This window comes from Notechis scutatus, chromosome 8 (assembly GCF_049901735.1).
Source record: "Notechis scutatus isolate UNSWTSFEM ecotype Mainland chromosome 8, rNotScu1.2, whole genome shotgun sequence".
Classification (NCBI taxonomy): Eukaryota; Metazoa; Chordata; class Lepidosauria; order Squamata; family Elapidae; genus Notechis; species Notechis scutatus.
Window position 1 is genome coordinate 9229775 of NC_142016.1, and position 27584 is coordinate 9257358.

At 42.9% G+C, this 27584-nt stretch overlaps 1 protein-coding gene across 1 annotated transcript; it reads right to left on the minus strand.

Moving 5' to 3' along the window:
* Positions 1–3954: 3954 nt before the first annotated feature.
* FUCA1 (alpha-L-fucosidase 1) lies at positions 3955–26996 on the minus strand. The gene is made up of 8 exons (XM_026680651.2): positions 24685–26996; positions 21735–21869; positions 21503–21640; positions 18318–18423; positions 15721–15921; positions 11860–12050; positions 8415–8514; positions 3955–5280 (listed from the first exon to the last, which is right to left on the minus strand). Exons 1-8 carry the CDS (start codon positions 25110–25112, stop codon positions 5140–5142), a joined length of 1440 nt encoding a protein of 479 aa, XP_026536436.2. The 5' UTR covers positions 25113–26996; the 3' UTR covers positions 3955–5139.
* Between the last annotated feature and the right edge of the window lie 588 nt (positions 26997–27584).

Genomic DNA, 27584 nt, shown 5'->3' on the forward strand with positions numbered 1-27584 from the left:
ACCTGGAGAAGTGTCCTCAGCACATTTATACCATTAAATCAACAAGAGAAGATGGCTTGGGAACAGACCCACCACTGTTTGTTTTGGCTCTTGCAAGCAATCGTCCCTTCCACCTGGTAAAATGAAGAGAAGCGTATCCCTTATTCTCTCTCCCAGGGTTCAACAATATTTGTGCTGCGTTGCCAAGGCCACATCCTTCACTTGTACACAAGGCACGTGTCAACACCGTGGCTCTTCACTGTGGTGCAAGGGGCAATCCATGCCAAGCCCCATTTGCCAGCCTGGACTACGGTAGTCTTGGATTCCACAGATCCCATAAGGTCGGTGGAGAGCAATGACATCAACTTTGTCTCTTGATCTTTCGGCTGGAATGGATTCCAACCTGACCGTCTATTTTGCAGGCCCTTCTTGCACAACCCGGCATTTAATGACGTTCATTGGCAGTCACCTTTATTTGGAGCAAGTGGACCCTGGCTCTTTCCCCCTGGGGGCATTAAGAAATCACTTCCAAACTGATCCAAAGTAATGAAAGGAGCAGGGCAGGGGTGTCTTTGGATCAGGGGAAAGAGCTTACAATGTCAACCGCCCCGTTGGCCTGTACAGGAAAAGAAACACCTGGGACATTGGTTCAATTACCAAGAGTAAAAATTTACGGAGAGATCCATACAGGCATAGAAGAAAAACCAGTTCTGAGGTTTTGGCGGGAAGCACAGTATAACGAAACCCCTTTTACTCCCCCCCTCCTCAGGCCGCCCAGTGTCCATTGTCCACCAATCCAGGTCAAGCATTTTATTTTGGCCAAAACAGTCTGCACCTTTCAAAAGTCCTCGGTTCGTGACCTTGAGGTTGTAAGATTTTCTCAAGCTGCAAATGGCTCACTTGATTTCTTTCTCCCTTCCCAGCTTCCCACACATTCCCTTCATACCCTCCCTCGTTTCTTTGTCAAGCTGAGAGCAGAAAGTGGTGTTTTGCAAGTGAACTTTGACATACTATAGCAGGGGTGTCCAACCTTGGCAACTTTAAGACTTGTGGACTTCAACTCCCAGAATTCCTCAGCCAGCAAAGCTGGCTGAGGAATTCTGGGAGTTGAAGTCCACAAGTCTTAAAGTTGCCAAGGTTGGACACCCCTGTACTATAGCTATAGTTTGAAAGTAAAGTTGCTTTAAAATGTAGTTAGTCCTTGACTTGTTAAAATTGGGACCAGAACTCCTGTTGCTAAGCAAGGTGGTTATTGAGTGAAATATGCCCAATTTCACAATACTTTTGCCAGTTAAAGATAGTCTTCGAGTTACGACCACACCTGGGCCCAACATTTATGTTGCTAAGTGAAACATTTGCTAGGTGAGTTTTGCCCCATTTTACAACTTTCGTGCAATAGTTGTTAAGTGAATCATTACAGTTGTTAAGTTAGTAACACGGTTGTTAAGTGAATCTGGCTTCTGAATCTGACTTTGCTTGTTGGAAGGCTACAAAAGCCGATACCACGATTTCAGGACACTGTAATCATCATAAATGAGACTCAATTGCCAAGCGGCTTAATTTTGATCATGTGACCATGGGGATTCTGCAACAGTCGTAACTGTGAAAAAGTCGTCAGTCATTTTTTGGGTGCCGTTGTAACTTCAAACTGTCAATAAACAAATGGCTGTAAGTTGAGGTCTATCTGTACTGCAGTCGTTAAGTGAATCATGAGGTTTTTAAGCAAATCCAGCTGCCCCCATTAACTGCTCAGAAGCTGGCTGGGAAGGTTGCAAATGGGGACCACATGAGCTGGGACGCAACAATCATTATAAACACGCCTGTTGCCAAGCTCCTGAATATTGTTCATGTGGCCACGGGGATGCTGTGTTAGTTTGCAAGTCTACTTTTTAGTGCCGTAACTCTGAATAGTCACTAAATGAATGCTTGGAAGTTGAGGAGTATCTGTATTATGCTGACAGAAAATCCCTGCTCGTCATCGATGAAGAGTAAATTAAATAATAAAAACTGAGGCTAAAATTGACTATTGACAAATCATATTCCCCTATCTGTGAACAGACAGTTTACTTAAGGGGTTGCAGCGGCCAAACCTGAACTGTGATGCCCGACTTTAGCCCTGCCTTCACTTGAGCAAACATTTTGGAAATATTAAGATATGCACCAGATGAGATTGCCAGTTTCTCCTTTGACCCTCAAGAATTTGCTTCTATTCTGTGAGTTCAAGTCCTTACTTCCCCTTTAAAAACTCTGCTCAGAAGCAAGCCTCTGATTTTGTAGAATTTCTGTAATTACATTATCTTAAATTAAAAAGTTATTTCAAGTATGGCTTAGGTACTACGTTACTTGAAAGAGATTACCTTTGATTTTGATTCTTCAAAAGAGGATTAAAATGTAAGGACCTATTTGTCTCCACTGTCTCTGCTAGTTTACAACAGTCCTCTCTTTGGAAGGGGGAGATAAAATATGTGGGGTAGCACATACTTTTCTGTTCAACTAAATACAGTTAATTCTATTGCACATGATTTAATCCAAAATCAGGTTAAATTCTTCTTTTAGTTGAAATGTGTTTTAGAGGTAGTTTTACAAAAATGTGTGCTCCTGCAGAACAGAATTAAGAAGATCCCCAAAAAACATTCTAATGATCTTGCCAAAAGTAATATTTCTACTCAAATTTGTTCCACGGATTGCTGCGCCATAAAGCAAGACCAATGCAAACATTTATTTGTATTTCAATATTTATTCATTAAAATTTTTTTTTCCTAAAGCCGATAGAAAAAAATAAAGGCACCGTGATTGATACATTTCAGAAATCTAAATCAGAATAATCTCTTGAAATCTTATCCAGGTGGTCTGTGACTTATGACCACAACTGAGACTAAAAATTGTGTTATTAACTGAGACATTTATGAAGTGAATTTTGCCCTATTTTACAACATTTCTTGTCTCAGTTATAATCACTGCAGTTGATAAATTAGTAATCCAGTCGTTAAGTGAATCTGGCTTCCCCGTTGACTTTGCTTGTCAGGAGGTTGCAAAAGGTGATCACACAACCTGGAACACCGCAATCGTCATAAATATGAACCAGTTGTCAAACATCTGAATTTTGATCACATGATCATGGGATGCTGGAAAGGTCATAAGCTATTAAAAAACGGTTTATTTTTCAGTGCTATAATTTTGAATGGTCAATAAACTATTGTAAATCAAGGACTACCTGTACAGTCTACATGTTGCTGTATTTCCCACCCACCCCTAATTTACCAGCATTGATTTAATTTATGCATGCAAAAGGCTATTCTTTTTGGAAATTTGATTCTAGATATTCTCCCAGTTTCTCATTCCCTGTCTTATCTGGCCGTATGACACATCATTGGAATGGGAAGAATTGCAAAACACGAACCATACAATACTTAAACCTCTTTATATTGGCTAATTCATTGCTCTGTTCCCTTCTCCTAATCTGGAGATTGTGGAGAGGTGACAATATTCCACACACTGCATCACACTGCTCCACATCTCTCTTAAGGTCATTATTTCAGGCAAAAAACTGTCAAAGAACACCTGATTGCGAGAGCATCAGGCCAGCTCCTTGATCCTTTTACCATCTGGGTTACATTAATTTGCAAGGGGAAAATCAGTTTATTGGGGAAAGGTGCTATCAGATTTTTTTTGCCCAATGAGGCTCACATCTTACAGTGTCTAAATGAGAAACATCAGTTTAGACTCCAGTGCTCCATCTTGTGACTAAATACGTTTTCTTTCCCGAACAAGGATATGACTGGTTTGCATTTAGAAAACCAGAACGATCCTTGAGGGATGGAACAGAAGTGCATTTCATCACCTATTTCCTAGTCTATTTTAAAAAAAAATCAAAAGGGAAGGTAGTAGCAAAGGAAGATTGAATGAGAAGCCCGTGAGGAAAGTAGATGTAGACAAATAGAGAACCATTGGCTGAAACCTATGGCTGAAAGGGGCTTAGTAAATATGCAGTTTATTTTTATTTATTTATTTGATTTGTCAATCGCTTACAAGATAATAGGTATAAGAATAAACATGAGTATGAACACAAGAAATAGGTACGAATAAATGGGGGCAATAGGACAGGGACGGCAGGCACAATTGTGCACTTATGCACGCCCCTGACAGACCTCTCAGGAAAGGGGTAAGGTCAATAGCGGATAGTTTGAGGTTAAAGGAGTTGGGGGTTAGAGGATGTAACAACAGAGTCAGGTAGTGCATTCCAGGCATTGACCACTCTGTTGCTGAAATCGTACTTTCTGCAATCAAATTGTTTCAACTGGATCTTTTGAGCTACCAAATCTTGCCTGGATGCAAGAATGACCAACAAAAGACTAAAAAGTAAGAAAGGACAATATCTGTCACCTCCACAGATGGAACCAGTAGATAGGATTTTTTTTTAAATGTAACTTTCATGAAAACAAACATAGCATTAGATCCTATTCCAGGAGAGCTCTTTGCCTTGCCCAATATTGAAATCCCCAAAAACAAAACTGCGTATCATAATACTCTGCTTTCCAAGAATGACATTATTTTTCTTCTCAAGTCATTTCATCATTTCAGTACACCTGGCATATCGTTCTCTATTGCCCCATAATGGGATCTATTATTAGTGGTTTGCTATTAGCAGTCCCAGATCATTCAGTGTTCCCTCATCCCCTGCTAGCTTCAAGACTTCTCTGTTCCGCCTCAACCAGAATGTCTGTGGAGGCTTTTGAAGTCACCTTCTGAAGTTTAACCTCATATAATTTTTTTCATCCAGGACTAATTGAGCGAAGTAGATTTGCATTTCAAAACCAGCTCCTGGGAAAAATGGCATTTCAGGCCTCTTCCACAACCAGTTTTGCGTCAGAAAATGTAATTTCCCCGAGACATTTTTCTTTTCACTGAAGCAAAGTTACGATGTATCTCAGCCCAATTTTGGCTTTCTGTGTTACATCGAGATTAACTCAAGCTGGATCTCTTAATTTACAACCATCCTTTTGAAAATGGTAAGCACAAGGATGGCCAGCCTGGAAATGCTAAAGCATTCTTTTATGTGCAGCTTCTTCCAGATTTGTTCAGGCTCTCTTAATTACCAGGTTTAAGCACGAGATAAAAAGGATGGACAGTCATTCTGCGATTTTGTTTCCCAATTTCCCATCAGGATACTCCAAGTAGTTTCACAACCCAGCCGTGCTCGAATGGGAGAAGCCAACGATTTTCTGGGGGCAAGAAGACCTGCAATTCTTGTTGTGGTGATGACTGCCATTTTAAAGGCTTGAAGAATCCCAACATTGTGATCTGCCAAGGATAAGAAACAAAAGGTAAAACACTTCCTTCAGTTGGGCTCAGCTGCTAGAGACTCTGTGCATAAGTAAGGTTTTTTTTGGCAACAATATTTTTATCTATCACTCTGTCTGTCCATCCATCCATCCATCCCCTACATTTGGAAACCACCCATCTCCCTCACAAAGTGACTCTGAGTGGTGTACAAATAAGTTATAAATACATAAAAGCTATATATAAATACTTCATTAGCAGGCAGTTAAAACAATAAGAGAATTAAAAATTTAAAAGCAGAGAGGTTTTCCAAGGTGCTAACCAGCCTCATGGAGTGGAGAGCTGGTCTGACAGAAAGCCACTTGAAGAGACTAGAAGCATTTGAAATGTGGATTTACAGGAGGCTGTTGCCTATAAGCTGGGTTGACAAAATCAGAAATGAGGCTGCCTGGGAAAGCCAAGGGAAATCATCAAAACCATAAAAAAGTTAAAGTTAGAATATTTCGGACATGTGATGCAACACCCTGAAAAATAACGGCATATTTCACTTAATCCTCCAGGGAAAGATGGAAAGCAAATGAGGTCCAGGCAGAAGAACACCAGGGCTCCAAAATCTAAGGGGCTGGTTTGGACAGAACTCAGCAGCACTTTTTCGTGCGGCTGTTTGATAAAAATAGGATTGCCAACATGATCACCAACGTCCGATGACGGATGTGTCAGAAGAAGAACCAGTGTGTAACTTTTAACAATGGGGAGCTGCATTATGACCTGTTTTAAATGCCAACAGCCATAAAACAGCATCTCTTTCTTTCCCAAGGGCTGAACATAGTCTAATTGTATCCCTTGATGGTATGTTAGCATTAGACCAGGGGTCTCCAAGCTTAGCAACTTTAAGATTTGTGCACTTCAACTCCCAGAATTCCTCAGCCAGCAAAGGAATTCTGGGAGTTGAAGTCCACAAATCTTAAAAGTTGCTAAGCTTGGAGACTCCTGCATTAGACAATTAAAAATTAATGTGAGCAATAGGTACACCGCAGTTGCAACACAGATGAACCACCAGATGAAAGAATTTAACAAGGTGAATTCTGCAAGCTTTTTCATTTCCTGCCTATTACAGGAACAGTCTGGCATCCATTTGGCTAGTAAGAGAGTTTCCTCTAATTGATTGAGAAATAGAATTTTCAAGTTCTTACAGTAACTATAATCCACTTATTTTAAATTAAAAATCTTAGAACATGAATCTAAAATTTGACAGACTTGGAGAATTTCAAGACTGCTTTCTTCTGTAGATGTTCTTCCTCCCGTAGTTACGTTTTAACAGCTGAGCCTTACAGGTAGCCCTCAACTTACTATCATAATTGAGCCCAACATTTCTGTTAAGTGAAACATCTGTTAAGTGAATTTTGCCCCATTTTATGACCTTTCGTGCTACAGTTGTTAAGTGAATCATAGTAGTTGTTAACCTAGTGTCATGGTTGTTACGTTGAATCTGGCTTCCCTGTTGACTTTGCTTATAAGAAACTCAAAAGGAGATCACATGACCCCAGGACACTGCAACCGTCATGAGTCGGTTGCTAACCATTTGAATTTTGACCACGTGACCATGGAGTTGCTGCAATGGTCGTAAGTGTGAAAAACAGTCATCAGTTGCTTTTTTCAGTGCTGTTGTAACTTTGAACGGTCACTAATTGAACTAATATAAGTCGAAGATTACCTGTACGAGATTTCTTGGCTAGCTGAAACCCAAGAAAATGCAAGTTGCAGCCAGGCTGACAGTCATAGAATGCCCTCTCGACAGAGATACGTTAAATGGCAAAATAAAATTCCTGTGCATTCAGTAAAATCGCATCATCTTCCTTCTGGTGGAAAGAGTCACCTGGTGCTCTGGATTAAATACCCCAAAGTGCTCCAGAGCATGTAATACCCCAATTGCCAATCTCTGCAATGCTTTTGTAGGGGAATATTAATAAGGGTATACTAAATAAAAGTAGAATATATTGTGGCATTGGTGGGGGCTTGTTATTCAAGCATTTACTTGACATTCGTTATGTGCTATGTAATCTCCTGCAACCCTCTTCTATCCTTCCTGTATCCAGGCATGTCAGACAAATGGTTCTGTTATCTGAATCCAACCTAAATCCATAAATCCTTTTCCTGTCACCCCTATTCCCGAGGAATGGTCACGTAATGTATCTCGAGCTCTCCGGGCAAAACACACACACCTTTGATCTGAGATGTTAGTTCCGTGTAGCAGCAGGGAACCAAGTGGCTAATTTGGCTAATTAAGACAACAAGGAAATTCCCCAAGCTTAAGATAACATTGAAAGCATCTTTTTGCAGGAGGTTAGGAGGCTGGAGTTCGAAAATAAGACAAGGATGGTTTCAGGGTATAAAAGCAAACCATACTTTCTCCAAGGTGCGGCACGCGTTGCATCTATATATCCTGGATAGAGTACACCCAGATCTTTATTTCTGGCCATAAATAAAATCTGTTTCTTTTTACAAGCCTCGTCTGGAGTCTCACTGTTTTTGGCATTTTAAGTGACTCGGGGAAACTGCTGGGACCTTACACTTTAAAGCAGCTGCATCTTTTCCCAGGATGATACAGCAACAGTGGAAAGCAGCCATACAATTCTGGAAAAAGTTGCACCTATTTAAAGAGGAGCAATAGCATATTTGTAGCTCGGGGTTGAACTCTGCGGTCCTGAGTGTTCTCTAAGCTGACTTGTTTTTGTTGAAGATGTTTCATTATCCAATTAGGTAACATCTTCCATGTGATGCATTCAAGAGTTGCAGACAGGAGTCGTATTCATGTTGCAGAGTATTTTTCCCAAATTATTTTTGAAGTGTGGTATGTGGGTATTCATTTGGTTAAAACAGTTTTATGTTCTGCTTTTTTTAAAAAAAAATTGCATTTATCAGCAACGTTTTGGTTGGGGAGAATGTTGGGCTTTTTGGTGTTTCGATGTTATTAATCTTGTTTTAGATATCCTGCAGATTTGGCTTTCCTCTGTGCATAATTGTTGTGAGAGACTTTTGTGTTGTTGTGGAAAAGAAACTGACTTAAGTTTACAAAACAAATTAGATTTCCCAAACATCACGATGTGCTACTCCAGATGATTTCCAAACCGCCTTTTATTTTTCACGTTGCTTACTTGAGTACTTGCAGACACAACAGGTGATGAAAGAGTCAGCACATTGTCTTTTGGCCACACCAAGAAAATAGCATAGACTGCGGGCCCCTTTGAGGTGTACCTGGAGAGGAACATAAGGCAAAACACTTGAATTGTGGCAAACAATATGGAAGTATTGAAACAGACAACAGGCCTTTCATTTGTGCAACTCCTTCCCTTGATCACTTTGACTGGAGGTGAAGGCCAGAATACTTAGCTTTTCTCACACGCTGGGGCTGATCAGCCCTGTGTGATGAAACCCTCAGCCTTGCACACCCTCTGAACATGCAAACATTGCATTACCGTCCGTCCTTGTTTTTCAACTGCTGCCGTCAACAACATGGCAGGGAACCTGGCAAGACATGTGCGAAACTTTCCACAAACTGCCACTGCAGAGAAAGGCTCTTCTAATGTTCTCTTTGTCACCTCCAAAACTACCCTTCCTTGTTTATGACCATCTGTCACTCCTTCACAGCTGGGCTAGAAATTTTCATACAATTTTAGGTTTCCTTTTAAAAGGTGGCGGGGGGTGGTGGTGGTGAGGGGAGGAGATTCAGATTTGGTTTTGTTTTACAGAATAAAAACAATCCTACCCTCTTTCTCTTACTTTCCACAGATCCATCAAAACACAAGCAAGTCAACTAAAATAAACAAAGCCTTAAGTTTTAATTATTTTTGAACAAGGAGAAGGTACTAGGAAAGTCCTTCAAACAACAGTTGTAAAAGGCTGTAATGTAGCCACGTCCTGCCACTAAGTCCAAAGTAGCACAAAGCAGTAAAAAAAAGCCAATTTTGAAAACAAATTTTCATGGACTGTGAACAGTAAAAGAGGGGAGAGGGCTCTCGTGCTCAGTCAACTGAATTTACACTAGTTATCTGTATTTAACCAGATTTTTCCTGCATTTTAAAAGTGCAGCATCACATGCAGCGTTTTGCAAAAGTTGCTGTCTACCACTTCAGTAAAAATAATACACACTTAAACCTTAACTGAGACGCTTGATGACTATTCTTTCAGCTATTTTTCTGAATGTTCCTAGGGTAACCAAATAAAGAGAGGCAAAAACATGCCCACTTCTAAGGTAACAGTGCGTATAGGTAGTCCTTGAGTTACAACTGGAAATAGAGCCTGCCTATCACAGTCGTAACTTGGACGGTTATAAATCAGGTCGCCCACATGATGAATCAGATTTTACAAGCTTTTCTGCAGTGGTTGTTAAATGAATCATTGCAATTGTTAAGTGAAACTGCACTCCTTAAACTGAAAACAGTAAGAAAATTCCCATTTTCACCAAAAACTCCATAAGGTATGGTCACATGAGCGCAGGACGCTGCAATTGTGGACTGGCTACTAAGTGAGGTCATGTGATTGCAGGGGAGGGGTTGGAACTTCCAATCTGGAATGTTACACCCCCCGACACACACACACAGAGGTCCATTATAACTTTGAAAAGTAGAAGACTCCCTGTAATCATAACAATCTCCTGGAGAAGGCCTACTCTCCAGCCAGAAAGTTATAGAAACTTGCTCAGAACTTCAACCTTGTGACTTCTACATTTGTGTATAGCAACAGCAATAGCAATAGCACTTAGACTTATATACCGCTTCACGGTGCTTCACAGCCCTCTCTAAGCGATTTACAGAGTCAGCATATTGACCCCAACAATCTGAGTCCTCATTTTACCCACCTCAGAAGGATGGAAGGCTGAAGGAGGGAGAGAGGGAGGAAGGAAGGAATAGAAGGAATAGAAGGAAAGGAAGGAAGGAAGGAAGGAAGAGCAATAAGCACTTAGACTTATATACCTCTTTGTAGTGCTTTGCAGCCCTCTCTAAGCGGTCTACAGAGTCAGCCTATTGTCCCCAGCAATCTGGCTCCTCATTTTACCCACCTCGGAAGGATGGAAGGCTGAGTCTACCTTGAGCCTGGTGAGGTTTGAACCGCCAAATTGCAGGCAGATGGCAGGCAGCAGAAGTAGCCTCCAGTACTGCACTCTAACCACTGAGCCACCATGGCTTATGTTTTGTGCTCCTCTGGTTTCCAAGCAGATGCAGGCAATGCTCGACTGCACATTTTGTTGAGTGACTGTTCAAACTTAACAACAGCACTGGAAAAAATGACTTACAACCGTTTTCCACACTTACAAGCATTGCAGCATCCCCCATGGTCATGTGATCAAAATTCAGACACTTGGCAACTGGCATGTATTTATGACGGTCTCAGTGTTCCGGGGTCATATGATCCCCTTTTGCAAACTTTCTGACAACTTGACAAGCAAAGTCAATGGGGAAGCCAGATTCACTTAATAACAGATTACAAAGATAACAATTGCAATGATTCGCTTAACATCCGTGGCAAGAAAGGTTGTAAAATGGGGCAAAATTCACCTAGCAACAGAAATCTTGGTCTCAATTGTGGTCGTAAGTCGAGGACTATCTGCAATGCCAAATTTTTGTTCATAGGAGCGTTAGAAACAATGCAATTCAACCTAGAAATAAGGAGGAATTTTCTGACAGTGAGAACAATCCACCGATGGAACAGAAGTTGCCTTCGGAAGTTGTGGGAGCTTCATCCCTGGAAGCTTCCAAGAATATTGGACTTCTATCTGTCAGAAATGGTGTAGTAGGGTCTCCTGCTTGGCTGGGGGTGGTGGTGGAATAGACGAGATCAGTGGTCGCCAACCAGTGGGCCGGGGACCACTGGTGTCCGCGAGAAAATTTTGGTGGTCACCCCCAAAGCAATTAATCCAGGCGCGGAAACACAAGGCTGCAACGCCCACATGGCCCGCGGGAACACAAGGCTTGCGTCGCTTGCACTGCAAACACCACAAAGTAGTGAGGGGAGGGGGGAAAAGGGCAGAGGGGGAACTTGCCCCACTCACCCCACGTGCCTCACCTGGCCACCAGGCTGCTTCTTTCCGCTTCTTTCTTCTTCTGCTTTTGGCTGCACGCAAGGAAAGCAGCAAAAGTCTTTCTTTCTCTCCCCCAAACTCCGCCAGAAATGAGTCTTTGGGACCCTGCAAGGCCTCCTGCTCCAAGAGGCTGCGCCGGCACGACAAGTCTCCCAAAGACTCATTTCTGCGGAATTTAGGGGAGAGAAAGAAAGACTTCTGCTGCTTTCCTTGCATAAGCCAAAAGTCTCTCTCTCTCTCCCCCTGAGAGAGATCTGGAGACAATATCCTGCGATCCCAAATAAAGAATGATCGATCAGTAGGAAAATGGGGTGGGGAGCAGACTTTTTGGGGCATTTTCCCAGGATGTCTGGTCTGCAGGATTTAAAATTTATGAGTTTGGTGGTCCCCGAGGTCCAAAAGGTTGGCGACCCCTGAACTAGAAGACCCTACAAAGTCCCTTCCAACTCTGTTGTTCTGTACTGTTCAATGCAGCAGAGGGTCCGAGAACAAGCAGCCGATGTCAACAAACTTTGCCTTACCAGGTCTCCTCACTGCGGTTCTCCTTCTGGGTCCGCCAAGGCTTGGATTCATAGATGGCCTCCCCATTCACCTTCAGCCACGCGCCAACGGCCAGGAGCCTCTCTTGGAAAATTGGAGCAAGCAGTCCTTCTTTGGTGGGCCCCACGTTGAGAAGGTAATTTCCTCCGTAACTGACAGTACGCACCAGTTGCTATGGCGAAGCAGAAAGAGAACGGAAATGTATTTAAAACCCTTTACAGCCATGCGTTCGGTCTGGCGGCATTCCAGGCTTTGGAAAACATTGGGGTATGCAGCCATGAAAGCATCTGCATAGCCTCAGAACGTCGGCCAAGGTCTTTACAGTATTTTTCGCTCCATAAGACGCTCATGACCATAAAGATGCACCTAGGTTTAGAGGAGGAAAACAAGAAAAAAAATATATCTGCCTCTGCACCCTTGCCACAAACAGCCTGGTCAGCTTCAGCATGTTATCGTAGCCCCAGCATGTGGCTCGGCAGGGCTCCACTCCTTTGCGCTCACCCTCGGTCAGCCGGGCAACAGCTGGATCCCAGCCTCCCGTAGCCCTGCCAATCAATGGGCTGGCCGACTGGAAACGCCACCATTGCTGCCTCTTCCAGGTCTGCTGCCTCCACTGGGCGGCCTCCTGGAATACCGCCGATCAGCTGTGCCAGGCGCAGGGATTGCTGCCGCTGTTCGCCGCTGCTGCCTGTCACCACCGCCGCACCAACTCCCTCCCCCCAGGTATGGCAAACTGCAATGATCACTCCATAACTGTAACTTTGGTCATTTGTATCCTTATGATTTATATTGACTGTATGATTTGATTGTTTATTGGACCCTACAACTATTATTAAGTGTTCTACCTGATGATTCTTGACTCTTGACAAATGTATCTTTTTGTTATGTACACTGAGAGCATTTGCATGAAGACAAATTGTGTGTCCAATCACACTTGGCCAATAAAGAATTCTATTCTATTCTATTATGAACACAGAATTATGGCTGTACGTCATGCTGTTCATTAAGCAGATCATCAACGGACTCGATTTTAGGACATTTTTAGCGGTGGCTATTAAATGAATGTGGCGGTAAGTGAGCAAACCCATTCTTGAAACAAGCATTTTTTGCTAGAACCGGAAGCAAACAATGGTGTCCAGCAAAAAGACATTGTAAACAGCGATCACATGTCCATCACAAACTGCTGTAAATATGGGCCAGTCCCTAAGTGCCCATAATGCAATCACATGACATTTCTGGCTCAGAACTTTGAATCTGAGTTATGTGTCTTTTGGGGGTGGTCTTCAAACCAACTTCTTTTTTTAAAAAAATAGATTTTATTAAAGTTTTACAATTAAAAAAATCACAAATCATGTTTACAATTTTTGCAGTACATTCTAGCATCGGTTTTTTCCATCTTCTATTATTCATATCTATATACATATATACATTATTCATATTCATATTTACATTATATATTATCTATTATTCCTGTTATCTATCAAAGTATATAGATTCTCCCAGACTGTATAGAATTCTCTTTTTCCCTTCTCTTGCCACTCCATAGTAAGCTTATTCATTTCCACACAATCCATAATTGTTTTAATTATGGGATTACACTCCGCTTTCCAATTCAAACCAATTTCAAATGGTCACAAAGTGACCATTAAACAAGGAACCAGTCACTAAGCAAGCAACCAGTCGTTAAGCAATGCCACCTGTAAACTACATATTCATTCATCCCAAGGGGTTTTCTAACCAGCCCTAAAAATAACAATAAATTGCATATGTGATTCACCTGAAGCTGGATGAGGAATTCTGGGAGTTGAAGTCCACAAGTCTTAAAGTTGTCAAGGTTGGAGACCCCTGCTTTATAGTACTGATTTTGAAAAGCTTTACTCATCATCCACTGACACCACCCCCAGTGTCTTAATAATTAAGAGATAATAACTAGTATAATTAAAGATAATTTAGTTGCATTTATGTATTCCTGGAAACCTATCTTACTTTCAAAGGCCTAACAATTGTAGGAAAGGTCCAACAATTCCTGGAAATCATTCCCGCTTTCAAAGACCTAACAAAATCCAATTTTTATATTCATTGTTGTAATCCTCTTTGTACTTTTGGGGCTGCCTGTGTAAGACGAGGTCAACACACACATCTAGCCTCCCAGTCAGCAAGTGCACACACAAAATGGAGGCCAACGCAGCAAGCCAGCTCTAGCCAGCTGAGTGGAAAGCAACACCAGAAGGCTACAGGTTATTTGGGGGAAATCTGTAGAAAATTCCTGCTCCTTGCTTTATAGCATATCAGTTGCAGGAATTGACGCCTCTCTGTCAAGCTGCCTAGGTTTGCTCGGTTGTTCATTCACCTTTTCGATTTAAGCCAGTCTGGTTTAGTGATGAAGGAACCAGGAAACAGTGAGGGCCTCAGCCCTGGAAAACTGGCTGGGTGACCCTGGGTCAGTCCCTCTCTCTCAGCCAGACCCACTTCTCAGGGTGGTTGTTGAGGAGAAAAAAGGCGTATTACACACATTCACGGCCTGGAGTGACTTATATAATAGTAAATACTGGAGAGAAATCAACTAAACAAAAGCCTGCCCTTGAAGTGGAGGTGGGAGCTGCTATCTCACCAACTCTCTTGGATACAAATGTGGAGAGTATTTTACTGCGAGCAAACTCTGCCCACAGCCTGGAGTTCAATCTTGATCGGCTCAAGATTGACTTAGCCTTCCATCCTTCTGAGGTCGATAAAATGAGGAGCCGGATGGTTGGGCGAAATATGCTAAACTGCTTAGAGAGGACTGTGAAGCACCTTGAGGTGATATGAATAGCCCCCTTGACTTACAACAATTCGTTTAGTGACCGTTCAAACTTAGAATGGCACTGAAAAAAGTGAATTGTGACTGTTTTTCACCATTGCGACCTTTCCAGCATCCCTCTGATTATGTAATCAAAATCCAGGTGCTTGGCAATTGACTCATATTCATGATCATTGCTGTGTCCCAAGATCATGCGATCACCTTTTGTGACCTACTGTTCTGACCCAAACCCTTTTCCAATAAAACAAACACAAACCAAAGGGAACAGAAACCTTTTCATGATTCTTACGAATCCCCGGTTAAAAGGCTGCTGCAAACTAATTAACTTTGATAAGCACGAGCCTCGCCAAAAGTGTGCAAGGCTGCCAAGAATAACAGATAAAGTTATCTAGAAATATTTTACAACACAAGAGTCTTCAAATACCAACTAAGATACTGCAATGTCCACGAGGCTCGAGTTTCAAAACGTCTTTGCTTCCTACAAAGAACGTCTGATTCACAGCTGGCTTTTATCTTCTTGAAGGAGGGGCCATTACCTTGCAGCCTTACTCCCGAGTCACCCGTGCTGTTGTTCTGCTCTTTCCTGCGAGCAATCCTGCACGCACGCACACTTGGCACAGGCTCCTCGGGAACCTCCTCATCACTGCTGCCAGCCCACAATCTCTGAAGGCAGCAGTCCACTCCCTGATGGTCCGGGCCCCTCATCTCAGTCCTCGCTCTCCTCAGCCATCCCAACCTGCTGCCTGCTAACCACAATACCTTCTGACAAGCAAAGCCAGATTCACTTAATAACCGTGTTGCTAACTTATCAAAGTGATTCACTTAACTACTGAGGCAAGAAAGGTCATAAAGCGGGGCAAAATTCACTTAACAAATGTCTCGCTTAACAACAGAAATTTTGGGCTCAACTGCGGTCATAAGTTGAGGACTACCTGTATATAAGTCTAAGTATAATGCTATTGTTGCAGATCCAGAGGTTCTTTGTAGGTTCCACTGAACTTGGGTTTCCCCTCAGCCTTTGCTTATCCCTCCCAGGCCTTACCTGAATAATGGAAAACTCATTCATGACTTCATCAACTTGCATGTTGCTGCGATATCCCCACGACATTCGGTCCACAGAGCTGCACATCTCCCACTTGTGGTCTGGCAGAGAGCTGGGCTCGAATTTATCCTGACAGTTGTAGTAGCCCCCATGTTTGCAGGAGCAATTGATGCCCCATCGATCGTTCACCACCACGGTATCCTGGAAAGAGAAATCCAGAAGGGGCCTTTGAAGTTGGTGGGCTGCATTACTGTCTTTTAAGGGTAAAGCAAAGGCTTTAGGGCAGCCCTTGCCAGCCCCTCCAAAGTGGGCCGATTGTTATTCCAATGTTATTCCATCTGAGGTCTTCATCCATGGGTGGATCAGTCAAAATCAAGGGGAGGCATCCCTTGGGATGGGAAGGAAGCAGCCTCCAAATATCAATCAATTGCAATTCTCAGCAGCCCCAGTCAAGCCTGGTGAGCGATTCTGAAAATCCCAGTTCATCCACATTAGTTTTTTCTCAATCTTAGCAACTTTAAGAGGGGTGGACAGAAAATGCTGGCTGGGGAATTCTGGGAATCTAAAACCACAATCTTATAGTTATCAAGGTGGAAAAACACTGGTCTACTTCTTGAGGGCTATAAGATGCCTAGCCCAGAATCAAATGTGTGTCAGGAAGCAACGGTTAGGGACGGTTTGCAGCTTTCTATCCATCCCTTCCATGAGGTAGCAACTTGCAAACGGGAAAGTAAAAGGATGTGTACAAAGCAAAGAACATGCTTTATTTTGATCCCAGAATAAAACATCTAGTTTTCTGTTCATGAGTGTGCATGTGGTATGCTTAGCTAGACAAAGCCTTTGAATTATGGAATGTAGCTACTTTAATGCTGCAAAGTTGGTGCTCTGTTGTACCAATTCACTTGGCAAGGCATCTGAATGCATAGCTCCAATTAATAAATACTGCAAATAATTTATAATGCAGAGATACCAAGAATTGCTGCAGGCTAACTTACGACACACTTGTCTTAGACACATTAGTTCTGCATGCTAATGTTAATCATACAGATTTCCTCTGCTCTCTTATCTAAACATTAAGTTTTACTACAACATAATATAGAATCAAGATGCTCCTGATTTGATCGAGAGCAAAGGCACAAGAACAGGGCGACTGATTGATAAGTCTCCCCTCCAGGTTGCACTCCAAAGTTGGTTCTTGATGCTGGTGCCTCCCATCGCTTTCCCTCTACAGCAGGATTGTCAAACTCAAGGCCCACGGGGTCAGCCTGGAAATATCAAGGGACTGGCCTGTGGTACCTCGGGTGGCTAAAGTGGGCCGTGTGCGCCCCCCTGGCGCCTGGTTTTCACCCTCCATGGCCTCCTGCAGCACTCTGCCAGCCGAAAACTGAGCCGAAACCGGGCTGAAAAACAGGCCCAAGATGGCCGAAAAATGGCCCCAAAACGGGCCACGTGGCCCGTTTTCAGCCAGCAAAGTGCTGCAGGAAGCCATGGAGGGCAAAAACGAGGTGCAGGGGGGGCTGGGCGCAGATCTCCGTGCACCCTGTTTTGTCTGGCAGAGTACTGTAGGAGACATCCGTCCCACATCCCCCTCACCGCTGCCAGCCCACAGAGGAGAACTACAATGCTGATCTGGTCTTCAAAGAAATCCAGTTTTTCACCCCTGCTCTACAATCTTACACTTTGTATACATGGAGTTGGAACAACGTAAGTGTAGCTAGTTCTCTCCACATTTCTTTGTAACATGTAGGATAGGAACTTTTTTGCATTTCTGACCTCTTGAGGTGCCCAACCTATGAACCCTCCAGTGACACCAGGTTACCTGTAGAGTCCCTTGGTAGAGTCGGACTCTGAGGGAGAGGAGGAACAGCTGACAAGGAGGGGAGGTGTGGCTCCGGAGGTTGGGGAGAGGCTGGGGAAGGGCAGAGACCGGCTAGGCAGTCAGAGGAAGAACCAGGCCCATCCCTTCTGCATCCTAGAACATGCAGGGAGGAATGGAGAAGGCAACAATTTGGCTTACGAGAGAGGAAGTGGCCATGATCCCCCTCATTGGTTGCAGCTGGGGAGAATAGTATATAAGAGAGACGGTTAAAACACAGCATTGCAAAGCGTGTGTTATTTTGGGCTGAAGTTATCTTGGTTGGCGTCCTTCCAACAGACTGTGCCTTGTTATCTCCTTGAAGTTGGTAATTACTTATCCTGGTCCGTTGTGGAAATTTCGTCATTGTAGTTTGTTTTGGTTTTTTATTTCACCTCTATCTGCTCATTAAGTTCGGACTGTATTGCTTTCTTTTGAAGACTATTTTTGAATAAGTTTTATCTCCAACTGAGAATTATTGAACAGTGGGGCCAAGCTGGAGGCATTAAAGGCATTAAAGGACATTTATTTATGTTTTGGATTTTGTTACGTTTGTGTTACACTCCGGGTCATCACATTACCTCTCCCCGCAGGACCAGGAAAACAAGGCCAAAGTTTCATTTAGGATGTAACCAGGTGCAAAGGACCCAAGAATCAAAAGTCATTTTAATGGTTTCCTCTTAGTTTAAGCAAACAGGAGAACAACCTCCAAGTCGAAACACCTGCAAGTGCAGATAGATACCTTAACTGGGCTATCATTGTATAGCCAGGCAAGGAAGGAAGTTGAATTCCAATAAGTATCTGGAGCTTCCCAGTCGCCATCTGACCAAACAAGATCCGGCTTGTATCTAAAAGAGAACAAGTGATAAAATCAAAATATTTAACAGCTGCATTTTTCTTGTAGTAGTCCTTGACTTATGACCACAATTGAGCCCAAAATTTCTGTTGCTACGCGAGACATTTGTTAAGTGAATTTTGTCCCATTTTACAACCTTTCTTGCCACGGTTGTTAAGTGACTCACTGCAGCTGTTAAAATTACTAACACAATTGCTAAGTGAATCCAGCTTCCTTGTCAGTACGTCGCAAAAGGAGATCACATGACCCCAGGAGACTGCAACCGTCGTAAATACAAGCCAGTTGCCAAGTGTCCGAATTTTGATCATGTGACCACGGGGATGCTATAATGAATGCAAGTGTGAAAAATGATCGTGTCACTTTTTCAGTGCTATTGTAACTTCAACCGACTGTTGAGGGCTATGTCAGGATTCCGGCAGTTACTCCAATTAAATAATGAGCCTCGAGCCACACTCCCAAAACTTCAAAGGATTTATTAGAAGTTAACATGCTGGCATTAGCCTGAGCGTAGCCAACTCTGAGATACGTAATTCACTGTCACCCTTGATCCTGCTTTTCCCCCCCCCCACCCCTCTGGGTGTATCATCCAACGAAACACATCCATAGCCAAGAGTCATCAATCATGCTCTCCAATTAGATTTTTTTCGTGGCAGAAGCTTCAGTCATCTAATCAGTCTTTGAAGAAAATATGAATGGAATGTACTTTCGATTCCACACTGCTGCCTGCTCTTTGAAAAGTAATTTTTAAGACCATTCTATGCATTTACGGTCTCTGAGGGCCTGCGAAGCAAAGTTGAAGTAAGATCATAAGCACAGTCGGTGGTTTTATGTAGGCATCACTTTACTTAATGATGGAGTTACTGGTCCCAGTTGTGGTTGCTAAACAAGGACTACCTGTGTATAGATCAGGGGTCTCCAACCTTGGCAACTTTTAAGACTTGTGGACTTCCACTCCCAGAATCCCACAAGTCTTAAAGTTGCCAAGTTTGGGGACCCCTGCTCTACCCTATCAATGATGCCAAGGTTGGAGACTTCTGGTATAGACCACTATTTTGTAAAAAAAAATGTTGAGGGTAGAGGCGGCAGGATAGACAGAGAGGGAGGCCATAAGGTTTAATGCTATACATAGCAACAGAGATGGGGTACTGTTTTGTGCCTCGAGGATTAAGGTTAGGGTTGTATTTGTTGTATTTTAACAACTCAAATTTTTAAAGTATTTTCTTCTTTTTCCCCTTCACGGAATTTTGTCTCTTGCTTGGTCTGCTTGTTTGGATGAGTTATCTCTTCCTAAACTGCATTTCTTTGGTGCACAGGCTGCAGCAAATGTTAAGGGCACCTTAGCTCAGATCTGCTATCTTCATTAATTGATTACCACCCAGGATCAGCTTACCTTATACCTGAAATTAGCATAATCCTAGTCAATTTCACACCCAAAGGCCTCCATCTTAAGCTAGGGGTCCCCAACCTTGGGCCACAGCCAGTTTGGAACCGGGCCACAAAACCTAGGTAAGGATTCTGTGATTATGCTATTAGGGCTCCCCTGGCTGACCGGGGTTGTATCCTCCTGACATTTATTTAGGGGCAATTTTTAATAAACTTTTAAAAAGCTTTAGTTATAAAGCTTTATGTAGCCCTGGTGTCTCTCTTGATCTTCTCCTTTGGGATCTGTCCTGCACATTCTAAATTGTGTTGACTTGCAAATTAATGGAAACAGGTACCCAACTTTTGGAAAACATCCATTTTCATTTTATGGGGTACATTTGCTATCCTTTATGACTTCTGAGTAACATCAAAGCAAGCCCCACTCTTCTCTCTTCAGCTCCACAAATCTGGAATAAGAAATGGAAGGGAATCGTTCTCACCTCCCAAAGGAGCACAGCATATGGTAAAGGCTAAGGCAACAATCCAAGGAACACTTATTTAGGAATAGCAAAACTAGCTCTACTTTTTGAGAAAGCATATCTAGAGCAGAGCTGATAGAGGAGAGGAAGAAGGACTGGTGTTTGTAAATTTTCTCAGTCCAGAGGAATGACATCTAGAATGACAATCCAAAAATTTTGGCTTGTTCTCTGAGCTTGCTGTTTAGCTCCTAGATGGTTCTGACCCACGCCCTTTTCCAACAAATCAAACAGATTCCAAAAGGAACAGAAACCTTGCAATGCTTTTACAAAATAATTAGCTGTGATTATAGCTTGCCAATATGCAAGACTTGCCAAAAGATAAAAAACAAGACTTGCCAAAAGATAACAAACAAGAAATAATTTGCAAAATAAGAATCTTCAAATACAAACTCGGGATACTGGAATGTCCACGAGGCTGGAGTTTCAAAACGTCTTTGCCTTCTGCAAAGTATGTTCGTTTCACAGCTGGCTTTTATCTTCTTGAAGAAGGGGCCATTACCTTGCAGCCTTACTCCCGAGTCACCCGTGCTGTTGTAACTGCTCTGTCCTGTGAGCAACCCTGAGCGCATGCGCACTTGGCACAGGCTCCTCGGGAACCTCCTCATCGCTGCTGTCAGCTCCACAATCTGTGAAGGCAGCAGTCCACTCCCTAATGGTCCTGGCCCCTCATCTGAGTCCTCGCTCTCCTCAGCTGTCTGCATCTGCTGCCAGCTAACCACACTAGATGTTACCAGACCTAGTAACAGAGTGGGTTTTGGGGTGAAGTGTTTTGTTTTGTTTCTCTTCTGTTTACATAGGTCTTGTGTGTTGTTGTGCTCAGTGGGTCGCATAACTAGATGCGTGGTGTGAAATTCAGTTGGTGAGGAGGTGATCGGTTCTGTTGGATTCTTATAGGTTCATATGGTTCTAAGTCAATGTGTTTATTGATGGATCCATTTGTACAGTAAGAGGCTTCAATGAATTTGTGTGCGTGATAGGTTTTGACTTGGCTGATGATTCTGGCTTTGTCCCAAACAACTGGTGTTATTCATTGTCATTAATTCAAACAACCAGTCATGTGACTAACTGATCATGACAATACACAAGACATATATAAACAGAAGAGAAATCTACAACCTGAGCTACGGATATTCTCTACTATTTCACAGTCCAAAAATGTTTGGCTTTTACCTTAAAACAAGTTCATAGAGTTCTGGAAGAGTCTTCTCGGAGACAAAAAATTGGCTCTTGAAGCTATTATTTTTGTCCAGTAAATACAATGGATGAAACCATTCAAAAAGGGAGTGATACAGTCCAAAGGATATGTTTCTAAGATTAAACAAAACAAAAGTTATTAGCTAATTAGTAAACCTACTTTTTTTTCTGCATCAACTTGATTCCCCCTTTAAAATTAGATTGATACCTTTTTCGGACAGCCTCTCCTAGATCACCAACCAGGTCACGGTGGGGACCAGTATCCACTGAATTCCAGTTCCAGGACACTTCCGATCCCCAGTTGGTGAAGCCTTCATGATGCTTAGCAGTAAATACCACATACCTGCAGGAACCAAAGACAAAGAATTAGAAGGAACTTCATCCTCTTTTGACATCTCACCACTGTTTAGTATTTATAAGGTGAATGTGGGAAAAGAAGTAAGTTAAAAACATCAATATGAATAAGGATACACCAAAAATATGGAATGCTGAGTTTTTAGCCTGGTGTGCTCCACCCAATTGAGGTAACACCAGATGTAGAGATCTTTGCAAAACCTTATTCTGTACAGAACAATTGTTGCTTGGGAATAGATATATCTATTCTATCCTATGGAACATTCTGATGCTGGAGGTGAAATCTGCCTGCTCCCTTCTGGCATTCCAGAAAGACCTTAAAATATCCTGGTTTTGCCAGGTGGCTTAGGGCACCGATATTGGAATGCTTTTCAGTCTTGTATCTTTTTCTCTACTGGTGTTGATAGGAATCTGAAATTAGCTTGCTTTCTGTATCTCTGCCTCATTGTCCCGGCAGCTTTCACACATTGCATGTCTTGTTTGTTTAACAATTTCCTTGCAATTTTGTTTACATGTATTTTTACTACCTGTCACCTTTATATATAGTTTGTTGCTGTTTCCCTGAGACTGGTGGGCTCGGCCCACCTTCTCTCTTGGGTAAGCAAGCTGTATCGAGCCTATGTTAAATATAGCTAAATAGGCTACCTTATGGGTTGCCCTTGTTCTTTTTTCACTGAGACTTTGAAGTCCTATTTTAGACCAGAAACGTCCATCTTTGCTGCTTAATAACTATCACTCGGGCCCTAAAAATTGTGCACATTATGTATCTATGGTGGAATCACCAGCTAAAGGAGAAGGGGGAGTAAGTAAACAGGCGTGCCAGCATGGAGTCTCTCTGTGGGAGGAAACATTCATAGACCAGACTAGCGAGGCCTTATCTACTGGTTCCCATGGGAATGCAGTCGGTCTGGCCAGATTCTTGTAAAACAGGTGATCAACAATAAAGAAACTATTGTAGCCTATTGACAAAAGTTGTTCTGGTTCCTTGCATCTCACATTAATCTAGCCAGATTGGCTGCATTCCCTTGGGAACCAGTAGTTAAGGCCTAGCCTAATCTTTCTATGGTGTTTCCTCCCAGGAAACCATGCTGGTATGTCTCTTTATACTTACCCCTCTCTTTAACCACTGGTCCCTCTCAGTATCCTAAATCAATGCTGTGTATAGCTTTTTCTCTGAGCTTTACACAATTGTTTTTAGCCATGCCAATTATAATTTCGGGATTCACTGTTATGGATCTATTTATACAGCAATACTTCTGCCTTAATTCTTCATGGCAAGAAAAGCCAAGAGTCCTTTTTTCAATTCTCTACAGTTTCAGTGTCCAGCTGCTAGAAGAACTTTAATCGATCTTGGCAGATCTTAAAAGAAAACTAAACTAAATTAAGCAGAGCACCACAGGAGGGAGACCACCAGAAATTTCAGGATTGTTAAGCGAGTCCAAATAGTGGAAAGAACATTATGGAAAAAAGCAAAACACAAGCCCCTTTCACATGAACGCTGAGAAAACTACAGCCATGTAGTTGCTAGGAGATGAATGTAATTGGAGGGAAGATTGAATCTCTATGAGCAGGGCTGGATTTATGGATCTCACTAGTTTATTCATACATCATGTACTGATATTGATTTGATGGGCTGAACCCATCCATTCCAATTCTAAACTACTGCATGACTAATGATATGATGCATATTCAACAACTAAACAGACCTTGGCTTAGTACTTCTGTGTGAAATCAATCATTGGGACTTATTTCTAAGACATTTACATAGGAATATACAGTAAGAGGTATTTTTATGACAAGCATCCTACTGTTAATTTTTAAGAGGTGCCAATTCTATGAAGTCGAATTCTCCAACTATGAAGCATGTCTAAGGCCAATCTATATACTGTATATAACTTAAAGTTTCCTTTGCTGCGGTGAAAGAATCCATGCTCATCCTTAGAAGCATTCCTTTTTATTATAGAGGCAAAATCTGCATTCAAAACAGGGTGGGGGCTCAAGCAACTCAAAGAATACCTGAGAAAAGGTAGTACATGACCCATTTAAGTACTGGATGGACCAAAGCCAGAGTTTGAATTTCTCCTGTCTACAAACATCTGTGAATTGGGAGTACCAGCAACCAGTTCACAGGGAATCAGACTGAGAGATTTCACATCTATTTGTACTTTTGGACAAAAGTCCAAAAGCCCAGGCTAGAGAAGAACCAATATTCTACCTTATCCAGCATCCATCACCTGCTGTCAAGAAAGCTATGAACGCAACAAGCTATTAGTTATATGCTGTACCCTAGGATAGAGAAAATGTATTTTGGAATGCACCAAGAGACTAAGCTGCCATCTATTTGTTATCACCGCCTTTAAAAAGAATCTAAAATTGTTGAAGGCAACCACATACATTCGGTAGTTCACAGGATATGTTTCAAATGCAAATGCTGTCCTGGCTTGTTTCCCCATAAGGCAGAAAAAAAACTGCATAATATCATTTCCTGGTATTGCAAACGCAGGATAATTTGCACAATAAATTCTCCCCTAAACAGGCCTAAAAAGGACAAAATCATTCAAGAATTCCCAAGAAAGCTTGAAAATAAACGGCAATTTGGAAAAGGGTGTACCACAATATTAATCATGCTTTGCAAATATGGCAAATAATGATAATAATAATAATAATAACAATAATAATAATGAGATTTGCGGTATCCTCCACAAGCAGGCCGTGGAATTCCCTCTCCTATCCCTCACTCCCCCGAGGATCCAGCAGCTGGGAATGATGGGAGGTGGGATCCGGCACGGGAAGGCGCCAGCTACCTGGCCCCGGCGTCCTGGAAGAGCTGAGCCCAGTCCTCCGGCTGGAAGTCGACGGCGGAGAAGCGCGGAGCGAAGTCGGCGTAGGAGGTCCCCGGAGGGAAGTGCAGGCGGACGAAGTGCTCGTAGTCCGGCCGGAGCTGCCCCTTCCAGTGCCACCAGAACCACTCCGAGCCCCAGGCTGGCACCGAGAAGACCCCCCAGTGCACGAAGATCCCGAACTTGGCCGCGTCGAACCAGTCGGGCAGCGGCCGCGCATCCAGGCTGGCCCAATCGGGGGAGTAGCGCGGCCCCGCGGGGCTCCTCGGGAACACACCGCCGCAAGAGAAGAGAAGCAGCAGCAGCAGCAGCAACGGCGGCAGCAGCGCCGGCCGCAGCCGAATCCCCTCGGCAGCCATCACCGCTCGCCGCCCGCGCAGTCGGCCTCCCATTGGCCGCGCCGGGGAAGAGCACGTGATGCAGCTGCGGACGAGGCCTTTTTTTTTTCGTTTTCTTTTCTTTTTCACAATGGCCCCGCGAGGTAGGCCGTTCTCAGGCCGCCTCTGCCTCTGAACTAGGATCTACTCCTCTCCGAGGCTACAGCATGAGGAGGAGGAGGATTACAGGCGATCCTTACAGGCTTACAACAGTCCACTTAGTGACCGTTCAAAAAAAAAAGTGACTTACGACCATTTTTTTCATATACACACACACACGACTGGATCCCCAGGGTCCTGTGATCAAAAGTCAGGCGCTTGGCAGCTGACTCATATTTATGATGGTTGCAGTGTCCCGGGGTCACGTGATCCTCTTTTGAGACCTTCTGAGAAGCAAAGTCTATGGGGAAGCAGGATTCATTGAACAACCACCGTGTTGCCTGGGTTTTATAACCTTTGTTGGGATTTGAATTGGAGCTTGTATTCTGACTGGTTGTCAGACTCCCATGAGGCCATGCAGGGGCAACTCTGTAAGCTGTCCTGAGTTCCAGGCTTGGTTGAGCCTTGTTGGATGATGATGCACTGAAAGGGCTTTTCAGCAATTGCTATAGCTTTTACCTGGAGATCTCTGTTATGTAAAGTATTCGAGCCCAGGCCTTAATGGCACACCCATTAACAAAGGTGGGCTTCTGCTTCTGAGGTGAGTTTCTGCTCCTGAGTTTCTACTCTTTTTAGAGAAAATATTCTGCCTTTTTAATATTTCCTAGGATATTTCAATTTTCTAGGGGAGGTGTGGGTGCTAACTTCCTACTAAAGAAAGAAACACAAAGAAAGAATAAAAATAATTAATGAAAAAAATGTTAAGATATCCCATGCTTATGTAAATCAAATAAATAACCCTGTGAGGTGTGTTGGGTTAAGTAAATGTATTTTAATGGAATTAGGAATTAGGTTAAATTAATTTTGGTTTCTGTCATGAAGATCATTTGTAACACACACACACAACACACACACACAAAGGGGGGGGGGCTTTACAGAGCGGTTGAAACCAGTGAATTTAACCATGATTTATTAAATAAACCACAATTAGTTGATGTACACATCCATGCCAAGCTATACGGGTAGTCCCGTTTAACCAACACTTGAGTGATTATCCAAAGTTACAACAATTGTTCTTGGAGTCAGGTTAAAAGTGACAGCTGGAAGTTTGTACTTTTAGACTAGCTTGACTGCTGTCAGCCCTGTCAAGTAAACCAGGGGCAGGAAATATGATGAGATGGACTAATTCTACTTCACTTGTAAAGACATAGTAGCAGAATCTGTAAAATTTGTACAGAAGGTACGAATGTCCCGCTGTCACCTTTGCAGCCCAATGACTTAGGGAGGGTTCGTCCTGAAACTTTTCATCTGCCCTCTATGCAACTGTGGGCTCAGCTCCCTCTTGTCTGACTGTTCCTTAGGCAGCAGGTCTTTCCCTCATTCCCCAAGGCCGTCCATACGTACCATTATATTGACTTACTGTTTGTTCAGTGACCATTTGAAGTTATGGTGATGCTGAATGAAGGGGCTTAAAACTGGTCCCCAAATTACAGCAGCTGGACTGCCTTGCAGCCAAGCGGTTAAAATTCAGGGGCATTTCAATTCCTTCTACCTGCCTATCCCTTCCCCCACCTGTCCCACCTGCACTCCATGGTCTCTGCCACTCCAGCTGGCTTTCACTGTCTTGCTTCCACTGCTGAATAAGCATGCCTGGCCTTCGATATTTTAATAGTGCAGTTGCCTTGATAAAAAATATTTACTGACTATGTACTGTATTTTAACAATAGATTCTTTGGCTGAAACTCTCTAAGTACAAAGAGTTTTTTTGGGTTGTCAATCAAATAAATGTATTCCTGTTTCTTATTTATCCTAACATTGTTGTGCTATATTTATTTTTCTTTAAGATATTTTATACCACTTCTGATACAAGAATATTATGTGAGCACACTTTGGGCACCCAGAAACTGGGCCCCATTTATCACAAAACACACATGACCACATTTGACAGTGGTTTTGCTGAAAACCAGCATTTATTCCCAGCTTTTGGCAAAACCAAGCCCCTAGTGAACCATTGGCTCACTTAACGATGATGCACTTGCTTAATGCTTAATTCCTGCTGATAGTTCTCAAGGTGTTTTTTTTTAAACTGCCACTCAAGGAACTGGATGTGAGTCCATTTTTTCCTCGGCACTAAGTTGTTCTAATACATGTTGTTTTGGCAACCGAGTGATGTCCCCTGGAGTTTTGGGGAATGTTTGATCTCAGAGCATAACTTTTGCCTGAGGCATGGAAGTGCAAGAAGTGTGAGCCAAAATCCCTTAAACAACCCCAGAGAGCCCCACTGTGATGGAGGGGTGGGGTGCAAGCTTTTTGCATTTGGGGTGGTTTCAAGAGCAGGCAGCTGAAAGGCAAAATAGGTACCTTAAACTTTGGAGCTGCTTATGTCTC

Coding starts and splice junctions, on each gene's coding strand:
- FUCA1 (XM_026680651.2), bottom strand. CDS start 25,112: ATGGGAGGCCGACTGCGCGGGCGGCGAGCGGTGATGGCTGCCGAGGGG. Junction 18,424..21,502: donor CTCTATGAACTTGTTTTAAG/GTAAAAGCCAAA, acceptor GTTCTCTTTTAG/ATACAAGCCGGATCTTGTTT. Junction 12,051..15,720: donor ATGAGTTTTCCATTATTCAG/GTAAGGCCTGGG, acceptor GCTTCGCCATAG/CAACTGGTGCGTACTGTCAG.